The sequence below is a fragment of the Propithecus coquereli genome, unplaced genomic scaffold (genome assembly GCF_000956105.1).
Source record: "Propithecus coquereli isolate 6110/MARCELLA unplaced genomic scaffold, Pcoq_1.0 Scaffold289, whole genome shotgun sequence".
In the NCBI taxonomy this organism is placed as follows: Eukaryota; Metazoa; Chordata; class Mammalia; order Primates; family Indriidae; genus Propithecus; species Propithecus coquereli.
Genome location: NW_012148496.1, coordinates 555,286 through 570,519, shown reverse-complemented (window position 1 = coordinate 570,519; position 15,234 = coordinate 555,286). Strand labels below are relative to the sequence as shown.

At 47.9% G+C, this 15,234-nt stretch overlaps 1 protein-coding gene across 1 annotated transcript in view; it reads left to right on the top strand.

Moving 5' to 3' along the window:
- LOC105813719 (UPF0577 protein KIAA1324) overlaps positions 1–15,234 on the top strand; it is a 76,663-nt gene that overhangs the window by 48,624 nt on the left and 12,805 nt on the right. Inside the window, exons 8-14 of the mRNA XM_012648495.1 lie at positions 6,376–6,464; positions 9,509–9,686; positions 10,336–10,464; positions 10,865–10,955; positions 12,707–12,812; positions 13,063–13,200; positions 14,361–14,624. Of these exons, the coding sequence (XP_012503949.1) occupies positions 6,376–6,464; positions 9,509–9,686; positions 10,336–10,464; positions 10,865–10,955; positions 12,707–12,812; positions 13,063–13,200; positions 14,361–14,624 (995 nt within the window). The remainder of the gene's footprint in view (positions 1–6,375; positions 6,465–9,508; positions 9,687–10,335; positions 10,465–10,864; positions 10,956–12,706; positions 12,813–13,062; positions 13,201–14,360; positions 14,625–15,234) is intronic.

Below are 15,234 nucleotides of genomic sequence, written 5' to 3'. Positions count from 1 at the left end.
GAAGTGACTGATCCTCTCTAGGAAAGGAGGAAAAGCTTCACGAGCTGAGGTCTTGAAAGATGAGCTGAGTTTTTAAGATGAGTGGATGATTTGATGGGGGCAGGACTTCGGGGATAGGAGAAGCATGAGCCAAGGCCAGAAGGCTTAGGGAACTGCCAGTCATTCACTTTGGCTGGAGATTAGGTGGAGAGAAGTAGCATCCAAGGCCAGGAGCAGGCAGGGAACAGATTATGGTGCAGCACTTCTGTGCTATTGTGAAAACAGATTGATATTTGATCCTATCCGCAGTGGAGGCCGTTAAAAAATTCTAAACTGGAGAGTGACATGATCAGTCTGGCTGGTGCTTTTGAAACACCACTCTGGCTGCCACGTGGAGGAGGGAGGGAACAGCCGGAGGCAGAGGTCACAGGTGGGAGATGTTGCGGCGGGCACCATTGCTGGTGTCCAGGACCTAAACTAAGCTGGAGCTAATGCGGGTGGAGACTGGAGAACTCACAGGAGAGATGTTAAAGACAAAAGCTTGGCTAAAAGCATCTTTCTCATTGATACCTAAAATTTGATTATTAGGATTAATTTCTTTGTGCTATGTTTATATTAGCAATCCATTTCTTAATAGAATAGCATGGAATTTAAGAGCGTGGGCTCCATGGCCGGGCGCGGTGGCTCACGCCTGTAATCCTAGCACTCTGGGAGGCCGAGGCGGGAGGGTTGCTCGAGCTCAGGAATTCGAGACCAGCCTGAGCAAGAGCGAGACCCCGTCTCTACTATAAATGGAAAGAAACTAGCCAAACAACTAAAAATAGAAAAAATTAGCCGGGCATGGTGGCGCATGCCTGTAGTCCCAGCTACCCGGGAGGCTGAGGCAGGAGGATCGCTTGAGGCCAGGAGTTTGAGGTTGCTGTGAGCTAGGCTGATAAAAGAAACTATAATAAATAAATGATACATATATAATAAATTATATAGTATATTAGATGGTAAAAAGTGCCATGGTGCTGTGACAAAAAGAAAATCAACTCAGAAGGATTAGGAAAGCTAGCGAAAGAAGTTGTGATCTTTTTTTAAGCAGTGAAATCTTCTTTTAAAATGAAACCTTATATAAGGTTATAATTATAAAGAATAGATACAGTAGATAAAAGAGGTATAAATTTATACATTTTAATTTATAGCAATTATTATCAAGTTAATTTATAAGAATCATGAGGTTTCATTGATGAGCGCACACACTTTGATAACAAGGACCAAACACAGAAGTTGCAATCTTTGATCAGCCTCAGCATTTATTGAATTCAAAGCAGGCATTTTGGGAAAACCACTAGTCCAAGGGACAGGGAGGGGACAGCTAGAAGCAGCCTATGTTTACAGTTCTTGGATAGCTTCCTAAAGCATCCCAATTTGAGAAACGGGGCTTGGTCCTTGGAGGGGTTCTCAGGGGGCATCAAGGCTCTGGTGTGAGACCGGCAGTGCCACCAGACACCCTTTGCTCAGGCAGCTGCATGGGGGTCAGTCTCCAAGCCAGGTTCTGAGGCAGACAAGAAGGGAGAGAGAAACAGTTCCCTCTCTTCTCCTGGCAACACTCATACTATTCTATTTTCCCGTCTTACACAGAGCCTTCTATAAACCCAGCACAGGGCCCTTCTCAAGGCCCTTTCTCAAGCAGACCCCCATGTCCCTACATGGACACATGCACACCTCACACAGGTGTCACAGTATGTGTTTGCTCTGCCAAGACCAGCCATTGACCTGTGAATTGCTTATTTCTACACAATTCCTAAAACAAAAGTCCTATTTATCCACACAGATCTCACCAAATGAGTGTGGTTTTCAGTCAGAACAATAATGTTTAGATCTTGGAGGAAGTTTTTAATCTATAAGCCTAAATTCCTGTTTTTCCACTTGAATTTCTTATTCCTCTTCCCTGCTCTACCTCTATCAACAGCAGCCTTTGTTAGTCACAGTCTCTGGCTCCCTTTCCAGCCCAGCAGTTGCACAAGGGTTTGGATGGCAAGGTGGTTCTAGAAAAACTGCCTAGGTGTGTTTCAATCAATTCTACGCAACTGATTTTTATCCAGAGAACTGTTATGAAAGTGTTAGGTTGGGAGTCTGAATTCTCAGAGTCTATTCTCCTTCTGCCATGGATTTCTCACTTTTTTTTTTTGAAGACAGAGTCTCACTCTGTTGCCTGGAGTGCAGTGGCGTCAGCCTAGCTCACAGCAACCTCAAACTCCTGGGTTCAAGCGATCCTCCTGCCTCAACCTCCTAACTAGCTGGGACTACAGGCATGCGCCGCCACACCTGGCTAATTTTTCTATTTTTAGTAGAGACAGGGTCTCACTCTTGCTCAGGCTGGTCTCGAACTCCTGACCTCAAGTGATCCTCCCGCCTCGGCCTCCCAGAGTGCTAGGATTACAGGCGTGAGCCACCACGCCTGGTCTGCCACTGATTTCTCAATTTGCCTCTTAGACTAGGAAGTGAGCTTTTACTATTAATATAAAGAACACGGTCAACTTGTTGACTACCTCGCCAGCTTAGGGTACAAAGAAAATCACATTTCTTTGAGACTTGCCTCTTCCAGAATGCAGAGTCAGTGGGAGGCTGGCAAAATGCAGAGTCTGATGACAGCCTATGATGGAATGTGCATGAAGGGAGTGAGAGAAGACCCATCCATTTAGTATACGAATATATTCTGAGTGCCTGCCAGGCGCCAAGGACTGCTGTTGGTGCTAGGGTTAAAGCTGGTGCTTGACCTTCAGTTTATGTCAAAAAGTGGCTATATAAACACCTAAGCACAGTAACTCTCCATGGTGCAGTAGGTGTTGGGATAGGAGTGCAGGGTGTAGCATGAGTGGAAGCAAAAAAAAAAAAAAAAAAAAAGGGAAGTGACTGATCCTCTCTAGGAAAGGAGGAAAAGCTTCACGAGCTGAGGTCTTGAAAGATGAGCTGAGTTTTTAAGATGAGTGGATGATTTGATGGGGGCAGGACTTCGGGGATAGGAGAAGCATGAGCCAAGGCCAGAAGGCTTAGGGAACTGCCAGTCATTCACTTTGGCTGGAGATTAGGTGGAGAGAAGTAGCATCCAAGGCCAGGAGCAGGCAGGGAACAGATTATGGTGCAGCACTTCTGTGCTATTGTGAAAACAGATTGATATTTGATCCTATCCGCAGTGGAGGCCGTTAAAAAATTCTAAACTGGAGAGTGACATGATCAGTCTGGCTGGTGCTTTTGAAACACCACTCTGGCTGCCACGTGGAGGAGGGAGGGAACAGCCGGAGGCAGAGGTCACAGGTGGGAGATGTTGCGGCGGGCACCATTGCTGGTGTCCAGGACCTAAACTAAGCTGGAGCTAATGCGGGTGGAGACTGGAGAACTCACAGGAGAGATGTTAAAGACAAAAGCTTGGCTAAAAGCATCTTTCTCATTGATACCTAAAATTTGATTATTAGGATTAATTTCTTTGTGCTATGTTTATATTAGCAATCCATTTCTTAATAGAATAGCATGGAATTTAAGAGCGTGGGCTCCATGGCCGGGCGCGGTGGCTCACGCCTGTAATCCTAGCACTCTGGGAGGCCGAGGCGGGAGGGTTGCTCGAGCTCAGGAATTCGAGACCAGCCTGAGCAAGAGCGAGACCCCGTCTCTACTATAAATGGAAAGAAACTAGCCAAACAACTAAAAATAGAAAAAATTAGCCGGGCATGGTGGCGCATGCCTGTAGTCCCAGCTACCCGGGAGGCTGAGGCAGGAGGATCGCTTGAGGCCAGGAGTTTGAGGTTGCTGTGAGCTAGGCTGACACCACGGCACTCTAGCCCGGGCAACAGAGTGAGACTCTGTCTCAAAAAAAAAAAAGAATGTGGGCTCCAGAGCTAAATTAGTAGGGTTCAAATCCCTGCTCTACCACTTAGTAGCTGTGCAAATTGTATGTGCCTCTGTTTCTTCATCTATAAAATGGGAATGACAATAATCATATCTGCCTCATAACATGATTGTGAGGATTGATAAATACAGGCAGGGGATTTAGAAAGGGGCCTGCACGTAGTAAGCACTAATTATATTAATTTATTTATATTAAGGCCTGTCCCAACACTCCTATTTTAACATGCAAATACTCTTGGTAGAGGTTACAACTGCAATAAGTCCCTTGTATAGTACTTTCCGAATGACAAAACATTATTTCTCATTTATTGCTCATAGCATAGTACAGGAGTGACTTTACCATTTACAGATGAATAAAGAGAAACTCAGAAACCTTTCCTTTGATAAGAGGGGCCCCAGTGAGAACACTACTCCTGGAGGTGAGGAGAAAACACTGAAAGGAGGAAGGAGGTGCAGAAAAAGGAGTTGGAGTCCCTGAGATAAACTTTATCTTCATACGGTTTTGCTCAGGGCCAGTCCCATTCAAATTACTTTTCACTCCCTCAACCAAACATTTAGGCTGATATCTCAAACTTGACTAGTATCCAACTTAAACACCTCAATGAAACCTGAGCTAGGAAAATGAGGTCTGTCTCAGCATTTTGGTTAATCATTTATTAAAACCACCTTAACAGTGGTCAGTGTGTAAACAGCTAGACCATTTTTGCTAAAACCTGGAGCTAGGGTGTCAGGCTGAGCAAATATTGACAAGCAGAGAAAGGTGTTTGTATGGAATGCATTTTCTAACACAACACTTGTACTTTGCTATACCCAAAACGCAAGGTCCTGGGAATTGGCGCATTTTCAGCATCTCTCCCCAAATTTCTCCTGGCCAAGGCAGTCCAAAGCAGGAGTCCCTGGATCCCTCTATGCTGAATTGGGCCATCTGCTTGTTAACAAGGGAAATGAGCTGAGAAGACCCCAGCTGTTTCTCAGCCAGTCATTCCCTCTCTCCCGGCCTAATAAGACGGGGACAGAAGAGGCGTGGAGCTGTGCAGTTAAGGGAACTTCTCAGTGCAGGCCAGCAAGGCTGCGATCAGGAGAGTCTCTGATCTAAGAACTCATGTGGCGCCTTGGGGAAAAGAAGGGATCAACTGAGAAATAAGCCCTTAATTGGAAAGGAGGGAAAGAGACTTTTAATCCTTATTAAATCTCCTGTGATGGTTCTCAAATAAAAATAATCCCCAACATGCATAGTATTAATAGTTATTGCTATTTAGTGAGTATCTACTTATAATGTGCCAGGTATATGCTGGCTACAGCAAGGTAGATCTTATTATTCCTGCTCTACAGATGATAAGGCTGAGGCTCAGAGAGATCAAGTAACTTGCCTAAAGTGACACAGCTACTAAATAATGAAGCAGGTTCCAAACCCAGACCCATCTAGCTTAAAATCTCATTCCACTAACCATACTGGCTGCCTGGTAATATATATAGAGAGAGAGACAGAGAGAGAGAGACAGAGAGAGAGAGAGAGAGAAGGTCTTATCATTATTAAATGCTTACCTGCAGGTGACACAGCAATCATATTAGAAGTCTTGGGGGCAGTAGTAGTAGTAGTATTGTCATGTGCACTCTGTAAAGCAGTGGTTCTTATTCTGGAGAAGATCAGTTCCCTGGAAAACTTTTAAAAATTTTATTTGCATGGATTATACATCTTTCTTCAATTTTTCAAAAGAGTTTCTAAATTCAAAAAAGGTGAAATCCATCGCTTTAAAGAGGAATTCATTGAAATAGTTCTTGTTATCCTGAGGCTCTCCGGGTTAAAGTAGAACTAACAGACATAGGAGACCGCATAGAGCAGGATAAAACCGATAGTGAGCAGTTTTCATTAGGCGAAGGTCAAAGGTTAAAGATAATGTTGGGACGCTTGGATTGAGGCAGGTGGAAAGACCCTTAGGTCTTAAGTGGAGTCCAAAGAAATTACAAGCTTTTCGTGTAGACTGGTTGCACGAGGAAGGGGAAATTTCAAAAATGGAAGACCTTCGCGTTAGGCATATATTAAGAGAAAATTCGGAGAAAGGCTTGGAGTGAGAATATGAAAGCACTGGGCTAAGCTCTACTGTTTTACTTCGACCCTTCAGGAGTAGCAAAACCACACCCCGCAGTCAGGACACGAAGGCGGGGGAGGATGGCAGGTTTCTAGGGACTTGGCTTGGTGGCGGCTAACCTGCAAGTGCTGTTTGCACTTCCGCCCCTCCTCGGTGGTCCTTTGGCCAGGCCACTTCTCCATACCCCGTCCCCCGTGTGGGGCCAGTGGTTTCTCATCGGCACCTGGGAGAGGGGCAAAAGGATATTTGAGCAGGGCTTTGGGAGCTGGAAAGGACACTATTGGGCAAGGAGAAGAGTGGGTATGTGATGATGTCCCCCCGGGGACTTGGGAGTCACAGTCATGGGCAAGTAAGTGGTCAAGAGCTCGGCTTTCTTACGTCACTTCAAATATTTTTTCTTGCTTCGGCAATTTAGAAAAAGGATCGTCCTCCTGCAAAGCGCGTCCAGCCTGCACAGACAAAGATTATTTCTACACACACACAGCCTGCGATGCCAACGGAGAGGTAGGTAACACGGTTCTGGAGGCCCTTTGCCCCGGGTGGACTGTCTCCTGGCCCCTGGGCTTTGCCACCGTTCGGCAGTCAGCGAAGCTGCCACCAGATAAAACCCCACTGACCTTCGAGGTGACCCCAGGGCTAGTCAGGGGGCAAAACGAGATGGCTTCCCTCATTTTCAGGTCAGAAACTGTTTCTGCCACATTTGTTTCACTGCTTATTCACATGTGCTCTGTTTCAAAAAAACCATTTCATTTTCTTTCGCTTGGTTTCTCCCATCTGCATAGCCGCTCGGGGCAGTGCCTGCGTCTCTGTGCACGCTTACTCCTCACGCAGCTTGTCAGACTTGTGCCCCCTCGGCGCTGCTATCGCGGGTCGCCAAGGGGACTTGATTCCTCCTTCCCAGCTCACTGGAGAATGGCCTGGCTTGTTCAGGTGCTGCCATTTCTCTTCCCCCAGGCTTTCTGCCTCAGAAAAGAGCTTTCCTTGGTCGTCTGCACTGCCCCTGAGCCAACCAGGGCCCGCCGAGAGCTGACTGGTGTGTCAGGTGTTGTGCTGCAGGCGGGGAGTCAGAGATGACTGGGACAGGCTCCTGCCCTCGGGGTCGCAGTCCTGCGTGGGAGGCCATGAACGAGGCCACCGGAGAGATGTACAGGGCGCTGGGGGAGCCCAGACGGGGAGCGACCAGGACTGGAGCCCAGAGAAGGCCTCTTGGAGGAGACTGTTTGTTCATTTCAATAGTCAACAAATATTTATCAAGCAGCTACTCTGTGCCAGGCATTGTGCTAGGTACTGAGTACACATCAATTAACAAAACCAAGAGAACATCTAGCTCTTATGGAGCTTAGTTCTTGTTGGGGAGGGAGCGGAGAAAGAGATGACAGACAGACAGCGAATGGGTGTGTAATGTATCAAATGGTAACAAGTAGTAGGAAGGAAAACAATAAAACAGGATAAGGAGATAGGGAATGACAGAAGACAAGGCTGCTATTTTAGAAAGTATAGGGATGGCCTCTCTGAGGAGGGGACATTTGAGCAGAGACCTGAACGAGATGAGGAAGGAGCCGTGGAGCTCTGCAGGCAGAGGGCACGGCAGGAACAGAGGAAGCAGCTGTGTGCCCGGCGACTTCCAGGAGCAGTGGTGAGCCAGGCTGGGCTCGAGGGCACAGGTAGAGGGATCTGACTTAGGCTAGACACTCTGGATGGACTGGCTGCATCCCCAAACCAGAGCCTCTCAAGGAGAAAGCATTAGGAGGCGAGGATTCTGCATTCGGCACTAAGCATGATGCTTGGCTATTAGGACGCATAAATGTTTGCTGGCGGGACAGCTGGCTGAATTATCCCTTTGCTGATTAAGCGTGGAATAAAGTCTGGTCCTTCACGGTGATTATTGTTCATCATCGTCTCTGACCACCACCACCACCACCTTCCCCGCCATATTTGGAGCGTCATCCCCTTCCCCAACAAAGAGAGAATGGCTGCGTGTCTTGTCAGTTGCATCTTAGACTCAGTTCCATAATGTCCAGTGTTCTGTGTGACCTTGCAAAAATTATTTTCATTTTCTTGGTCTCAGTTGACTCACTAATAAAATGGGACAACTAATCCTGCTCCTCTTCTCCCTCCTCTTCATATGTGAGCAAATGTGAGTGTCTTTCCTCCCTGCTGTCCCACTCTCTTACCTACCAGGCACAGACCAAGGCCTTTTAGATCTGCAGTGTGCTCTGCTGCCTGCCAGCCCGGGTGTCTGCCTTGGCCTGACTGACCACCCCAGGTCCTGGAGGTGCTGGGTCAGGCCAAAGGCCGTGCGCCCGCCTTGCGGCACAGCCAAAGCCCGGCTCAGAGGAGCGCTGACGCACGTGGTGTGAGGAGTGCGCCTGGATGTGCATTCACCAGCAGCGCCTTACAGAAGCCTCCTGCTCTGTGACTCGCGCCCACACAGGTTCTGCTCAGTCTAGTGATTTCAGTTTGTCTCTGAACCATGTTTTAAAATGAACGGAAACACCTCAAGCTGGCTCCTGTGATGGCCCTTCTGACCTTTGCTGTGCCTTAGTGGTTTCCCAGGGACCAAGATGGCCAATCCACTGGGCTTGCTGAATGTGCCTCTCCAGGAGAGCGCCCACGTCGGTTTCCCCGCTCCTGACACCCTCCTCACCCTGAGACTCCGGGAGACAGGTGGGCAGGGTGGAGTTAACATGCAAGCCCGAGGCTCTCCATTGGCTGCTCATCACGGGGAGGAGGGCTGAGCTGAGCAGGCGGAGGAGAAAGTGTGGGGCCCTCCTTAAGAGCTTCTCGTTTCTCATCCTGAATAAAATGGACAGAGGCCTTATGCGTTCTTCCTTTCACATGTATGGCACACTGCGCAGATCGTTTTCATAACCACTCAGTGCAATCCGTAAGGGCGCCTTTTTGCCTCTGACTTGGTCTGAGGGCCGTGTGGGAAGACTAGAGCTGTCCGACTTCACCCCTGACTTATCAGGGGTCCCTTCTGTACCCAGTGCAGGAGCCATGTCTCACTCGTCTCTGAGACACCAGGTCTGGTCTGGCACATAGATATATTAGGCTTTCTATAAATGCTTACTGAATAAATGAAAAAGCAAAGAATATACCACTTGCAAAACAAATTGGGACATCTCAGCCACCTCCTCTTTCCCTAGGAGTTATGTAAGCCACTTCCATTGTGTGCCTTTTTGTGTTCTGCGATTTTCACCAGCTGCTTTTCCTGTGACCTTGGTAGTAATAAGCTTCTACACTGGAATCAGACCTTTCTCTGAAGACAACTTGGCTCCATCCTCTCTATCACAAAGTCCTCATTAGGTGTATTCCTCTTCATCCAGGCAACATTCACGTGGCAGGTAGTTTTTGAGCACAATCATGTGCCAGGCACTGGGCTAGGTGCTTGAGATACATCAGTGACCAACACCAAGTTCCGCACCATGGCGGAGCTCTCATGTGGCCCAGAATCCCACCTCCAACCCCAACCCCCGCCCTCAAGTCAGGCTGTAGATAGGCTGAACCCCACACAGGCTGAGCCGTGCTTAATCCATTTTCTGCAGACGCAGCTCATGTACAAATGGGCCAAGCCAAAAATCTGCGGCGAGGACCTTGAGGGGGCAGTGAAACTACCTGCCTCTGGCATGAAGACCCGTTGCCCACCCTGCAACCCAGGCTTCTTCAAAACCAACAACAGCACCTGTGAGCCCTGTCCATACGGCTCCTACTCCAACGGCTCCGGTAACCTCTTCGCTGCCCTATGCCCTGTGTCACATCCACCCCCGCATCAGCCATGGGGTGGGCCGTGTGGGCACTGGAGTGGCCAGTGGAATGCAGACTCTGCCCTTCCACAGAAGGCGGGAAGGACCAGGCCGTCTCTGAGGACTGAGCGCAGGAGGAGGGGTGGTCTGTCTGTAGGTCAGTCAGACATGAGAACTGCTCTCCCGCCTCCTTGTTCCAGCTGCTAATGTGACTGGGGCTGGAAGGTACCCGGCCTCACAACAGAGGCTTGCAGCACATGGCGGAGATGCTATCTAGAAGGTTTAAAGGGCTAGGATGACCAGCTTGACATAATCAGAACCTAGAAGCTATGCCGCCTTAGGGGGATTTTTGTATCTGTCAATGGTAATGTGACAATAATATGAACTACATGATCGGACTAGAAGATACATTTAAGTTTTGAAATGAAAATTTTCGGGGGCAAGTAGGATGGTTGGCATATTGGAATGAAGGTTCAGTGTTTACCTCATGCGTTCGTTAAATACACTGTCGGAATGTTTCTGAGTCAGCTTGGTAGAACTTTGTGCAACAGCACTCAGTAACCACCCTTGGTGGGCTGGGTGGCAGTAAGCAGCCTCCCTGCTGAATGCATGGATCTGTGGTTCCCCAGATTGTACCCACTGCCCAGCTGGGACTGAACCTGCCGTGGGATTTGAATACAAATGGTGGAACACTCTGCCCACAAACATGGAAACGACTGTTCTCAGTGGGATCAACTTCGAGTACAAGGGCATGACAGGTAACGCCCTCTCACCCTACCATGAGCTGTCCACTCCCTGCACTCCCACAGTTCTTCCAGCTTCACATTTCTTCATAGTAGTGATGTCGAGAAAAATAAGCTAATTATGTCGTGTATTCCCTTGGAAGTTCCACTCTTCATGGACATATATTCTACCAAAACTTAGTTTCAGATGCAAGATCAGAGCTAGAAACAACGAGCATGCACCCTGAAGGTCTTGCTCTGAGAGCTTCAGAGTCTCTGACCAAAGTCTTTGATGAGTAACATGGTTTGTGTTCGGCAATGGTTCCGGATGCCCCAAAGGATGGTGTCATATCTCCCTTCCATGGTGTCATCTGGGTGCACATTTGCCCTGCACCCAAGAGCACCAGGGTTTTAACTCTCCCCTCTCCTTTTCCAGGCTGGGAGGTGGCTGGTGATTACATTTATACAGCTGTTGGAGCCTCAGACAATGACTTCATGATTCTCACTCTGGTTGTGCCAGGATTTAGGTGAGGACTACAAGGCCAAGGGAAAGTCCAAGCCACCTTGGCCACACCCAAATCCCACATACTCTGGAATGCTGTAGAGGAGAGGGCTTTGGGAGCTGAATTTCATTTCAGTGTCAGTTCAGAGTCGAGGGAACAGTAGTAGTTCGGCCAGGTTGGAGTGAATGCCGGCGCATTTTCTCAGTGCTGCACAGGCTCTCTCATCCTAGCGACTGGCCACATGCTACTCAAATTCTTCCTCCTCACAGCATCAGAAAAGATCAAAAAAAAAAAAAACAACTTTAAAAAATAGGGCCAGAAGTGCTCATAGACCATCCGTCTTTATTTGGGGCAAGAAGATTGAGAGGGATTGTTATTATTGTCATATTTGGCCCCATATCCCAAGAAGGCCTAGGGCAACAAGCAATTTGTTTGTCACTTAAAAAAAAAAGTTACTCCTGGCAGTGTGGTATGGTAGAAAAGTACACTGGACTGAAAGGAACTTGAACTTTGCCACTTACTGGCTTGGTGAACTTGGAAAAGTCACTTCACCTGTACAAGCTTCAGGCCCCTCATCTATAAAACAAGTCTGTGATTTAGGAGTAGGTGAGGTTGAGATGATTCTTCCAGCTCATTGGTTAGCACAGCCCTGTAGAGAAGAGGTGGGAGCTGGAGGGCTTCGGACTTCAAGCAAATGACTAAAGCCAAAAGAAAAACCATAAATGATTTCCAAAGCCAAAGTGAACTCTCCTGCCCATATGTGCTTTGAAGCTGAGGGGGAACCACTGAACAGTCTTCTCTATTGCCAGTTTGACTTCTTTCTCCATTCCCTCCCCCCGAGGTCTCTGCTTTCCATCCTTGGGATGGTGTGCTCAATTTCCTTTTCCTTAACCCACATTACCAAGAGCTGACCAGCTATATCCTGTGTTTGCAAGGTGAGCAACCTTTTAGGCTTTTCTTGAGTAACATTCAAAAGGCACTTCTCAATTTGCAAATCTGATTGCCGTAGTAAAGTGCCGACTCACTCCCCCACCCTCCAGCCCACTTGGGCATGGCTCTCTCTTTCTCAAAAGTAGGAGCGACCCGAGAACTTTGCTGAAGACACCACAGATTCTACTCACTTGACCCAGGCAAAGCTCCCATTATGCTGGAGAGTGAGCTGCTGAGTAAATGTAGACAACTTACATCTCATGACAGCAGTGCTTTTCAAACTTAAAACATACGAATCCCCTGGGAATTGTGTTCACATGCAGATTCTGATTCACTGGGTCTGGGGAGGAGCCTGAAGTTCTGCAATTCTAATAAACTCCTGAAGGTGGCCATGCTGCTGGTCTGGCTAGTGAGGCTATATAGCTTTTTTTTTTGAGATGAAGTCTCACTATGTTGCCCAGGGTGGTCTTGAACTTCTGACTCAAGTGATTCTCCTGCCTTAGCCTCCTAAGTAGATGGGACTGCAGGAGCACGCACTGTGCCTGGGTGAGGTTATATAGCATTTTATAAAGCACTTCCACATCTGTCATGCCTTTGGATCTCACTGCAATGGCGGGGGGTTGGTAAGAAAGATATATTATCACCTGCATTTTACAGATGAGGAAACTACGGCTTGGCTAGGTCAGGGTCATATAGCTGGGGGGACAGAATTGGGTTTAGTCCACACTCTTTCCAGGGTATTCAGAACCTAATCCCATCCCTGAGTATACCCTTTGCAGCTGTTCGGGCTCTTCAATAAGCACTGCCTGGCCTCTGGTACTGACTTTTAATTTCTGCCCCCACAGACCTCCAGAGTCGGTGATGGCAGACACAGAGAATAAAGAGGTGGCCAGAATCACATTTGTCTTTGAGACCATCTGTTCCGTGAACTGTGAGCTCTACTTCATGGTGGTACGTTTTCTTTCTTTGCCTGCTGCGGGGCTTCCAGGGGAGGCTTGGTTCCATCTGCCCCACTGGTGCCTCAACATAACTGACACCCACTTGTAGTGATGCCACAGAGGAAAGGCCCAGACTGGCCATCGGGGACTTCACAGTTTAACATGGGTCTGACCACCTGTGATGGCCCCGGGATGGCAGCAGTATGGGCACCCGCTCCACCTCCGGCCATCGCACTTTCTTCACTTGTCTGTCCTGGGTTCAGGGCATGAATTCTAGGACCAACACTCCCGTGGAGACGTGGAAAGGTTCCAAAGGCAAACAGTCCTATACCTACACCGTGGAGGAGAACGCCACCATGAGCTTCACCTGGGCCTTCCAGAGGACCACTTTTCACGAGGCAGTAAGTTCCTCCCCTTTCCTCGGACCCCTGACTCCCAGAAGAGACCCTCTGGACCCAGGAGCATGCCTAGCATTAGCCTAAGTTCTGAGGTTCATAATCCAAGGGTTAGAAGGATCTCAAGAGTCAAGCAGGTAAGTGTCTAAATCAGCCCTCTGAGGATCCCCTAGCCTTAGCCAATGACTTCCTGGGAAGATGCTGATGTAAGTGCCTTAAGTGATCTGTCTCTTGTTGTAGTCCCTGTCCTGTTTTCTGAGATAGAGTCTCACTCTGTTGCCCCGGCTAGAGTGCAGAGGCATCATCCTAGCTCACAGCAACCTCAAACTCCTGGGCTCAAGCGATCCTCCTGCCTCAGCCTCCCGAGTAGCTGGGACTACAGGTGCATCCCACCATGCCTGGTTAACTTTTTCTATTTTTGGTAGAAACGATGTCTTGCTCTTGCTCAGACTGTTCTCAAACTCTTGAGCTCAAGCAATCCTTCTGCCTCTGCCTCCCACAGTGCTAGGATTACAGGCATGAGCCACCTTGCATGGCTGGGTTTTATTTTCCTAACTCAAAGTAATACAGGTTCACTGCAGAACACTTAGAGAATAGAAATAAGCAAAAAAGGAGAAATGAAGTCAGCTATAACCATACTACCCAGAGGTAATCCAATCAACATCTGGAGTATCTCCTATATAGTCTTTGTTTCTCTACAAATACTTTTTTTTTTCTTTTACAAGGAAAAGACTTGCTTTTTCCATATAACAGTATCTACTGCATATTTCCCCCATGGTACTTAATATTTTTAACATCATTTAAAATGGCTCAATCTTGTTTTAAAATGACACCAAATGTACATAAAGAGCCACTGTTAAGTGAGTAAAAAGAGTAGGATCCTTCTAAGATTTTTCTTGAGTATCTATCATAGGATAAAAGATTAAGAAGTACTTTGCTTGGGAGACCGAAGTGGGAGGATTGCTTGAGGCCAGGGGTTTGAGGCTGTAGTGTGCTATGATCGTGCCTGTGAATAGCAACTGCACCCCAGCCTGGGCAACATAGTGAGACCCTATCTCTCAAAAAGAAAAAGAAGAAAGAAAGAAATAGTTTGCTATTTCCAGAGGCCACGATTGTTGCTGCCATCTAGGCCTTCACCCTCTTCCCTCTTGTTTCCTTGTCTCCAGGGCAGGAAGTATACCAATGATGTTGCCAAGATCTACTCTATCAACATCACCAATGTCATGGATGGGGTGGCCTCCTACTGCCGTCCCTGTGCCCTAGAAGCCTCTGATATGGGCTCCTCCTGCACCTCTTGTCCTGCTGGTTACTATATTGACCGAAATTCAGGAACCTGCCACTCCTGCCCCCCTAACACAATCCTGAAAGCCCACCAGCCTTATGGTGTCCAGGCCTGCGTGCCCTGCGGTCCAGGGACCAAGAGCAACAAGGTGCCAGCAGTCTGTCATGCATCCTAAACTTGTCCGTCTGGTTGGAGGACCTCTGAGGGTGATGGGTCCTGGGTGAGGCTCGAGGGCTGATCCTCAAGCGCTCCCCTAGCATACTCCCAGTTCGCAACTGTGGGCAGCGAGTTCTTAGCAGTTGGATTTGATTTCCAGGGCCAGGACTCAGTCATGGACTAGTCCCATCTTCAGTTGATGGGTAAAGGAAATCGGTGACTTTCTGGTCCAGAAGGTTATTTGGCATCTGTGCAGAGAACTGAAGGAAGGGAATAGCGGGGCCTGTGGCTCAAATTCAGCCTCGTCCAATCCAGCCTGTTCTCATGGGAATTTGCCCCCTCTTCTTTGGGACAGTAACCCAATCTTTGCTGGGACACACGGTTAATTGGCATTGCTATCTTCTATCCCAGCAGTTTCTCAGGTTGACAGGTAGAAAGATTCCTTTCTAAAGTGGAAAAACAGTGCTGTTGCCCCCGTGTACTTTCTGCGTCTGAGAAAGTACATATGACTAAAAGCTCTTAGATGTTCACTGATGCTTTTAAATGGATTTGTATTTTGCTGATCTCAACCACGTGCACATACATCTCTGTAAGGCTTCATT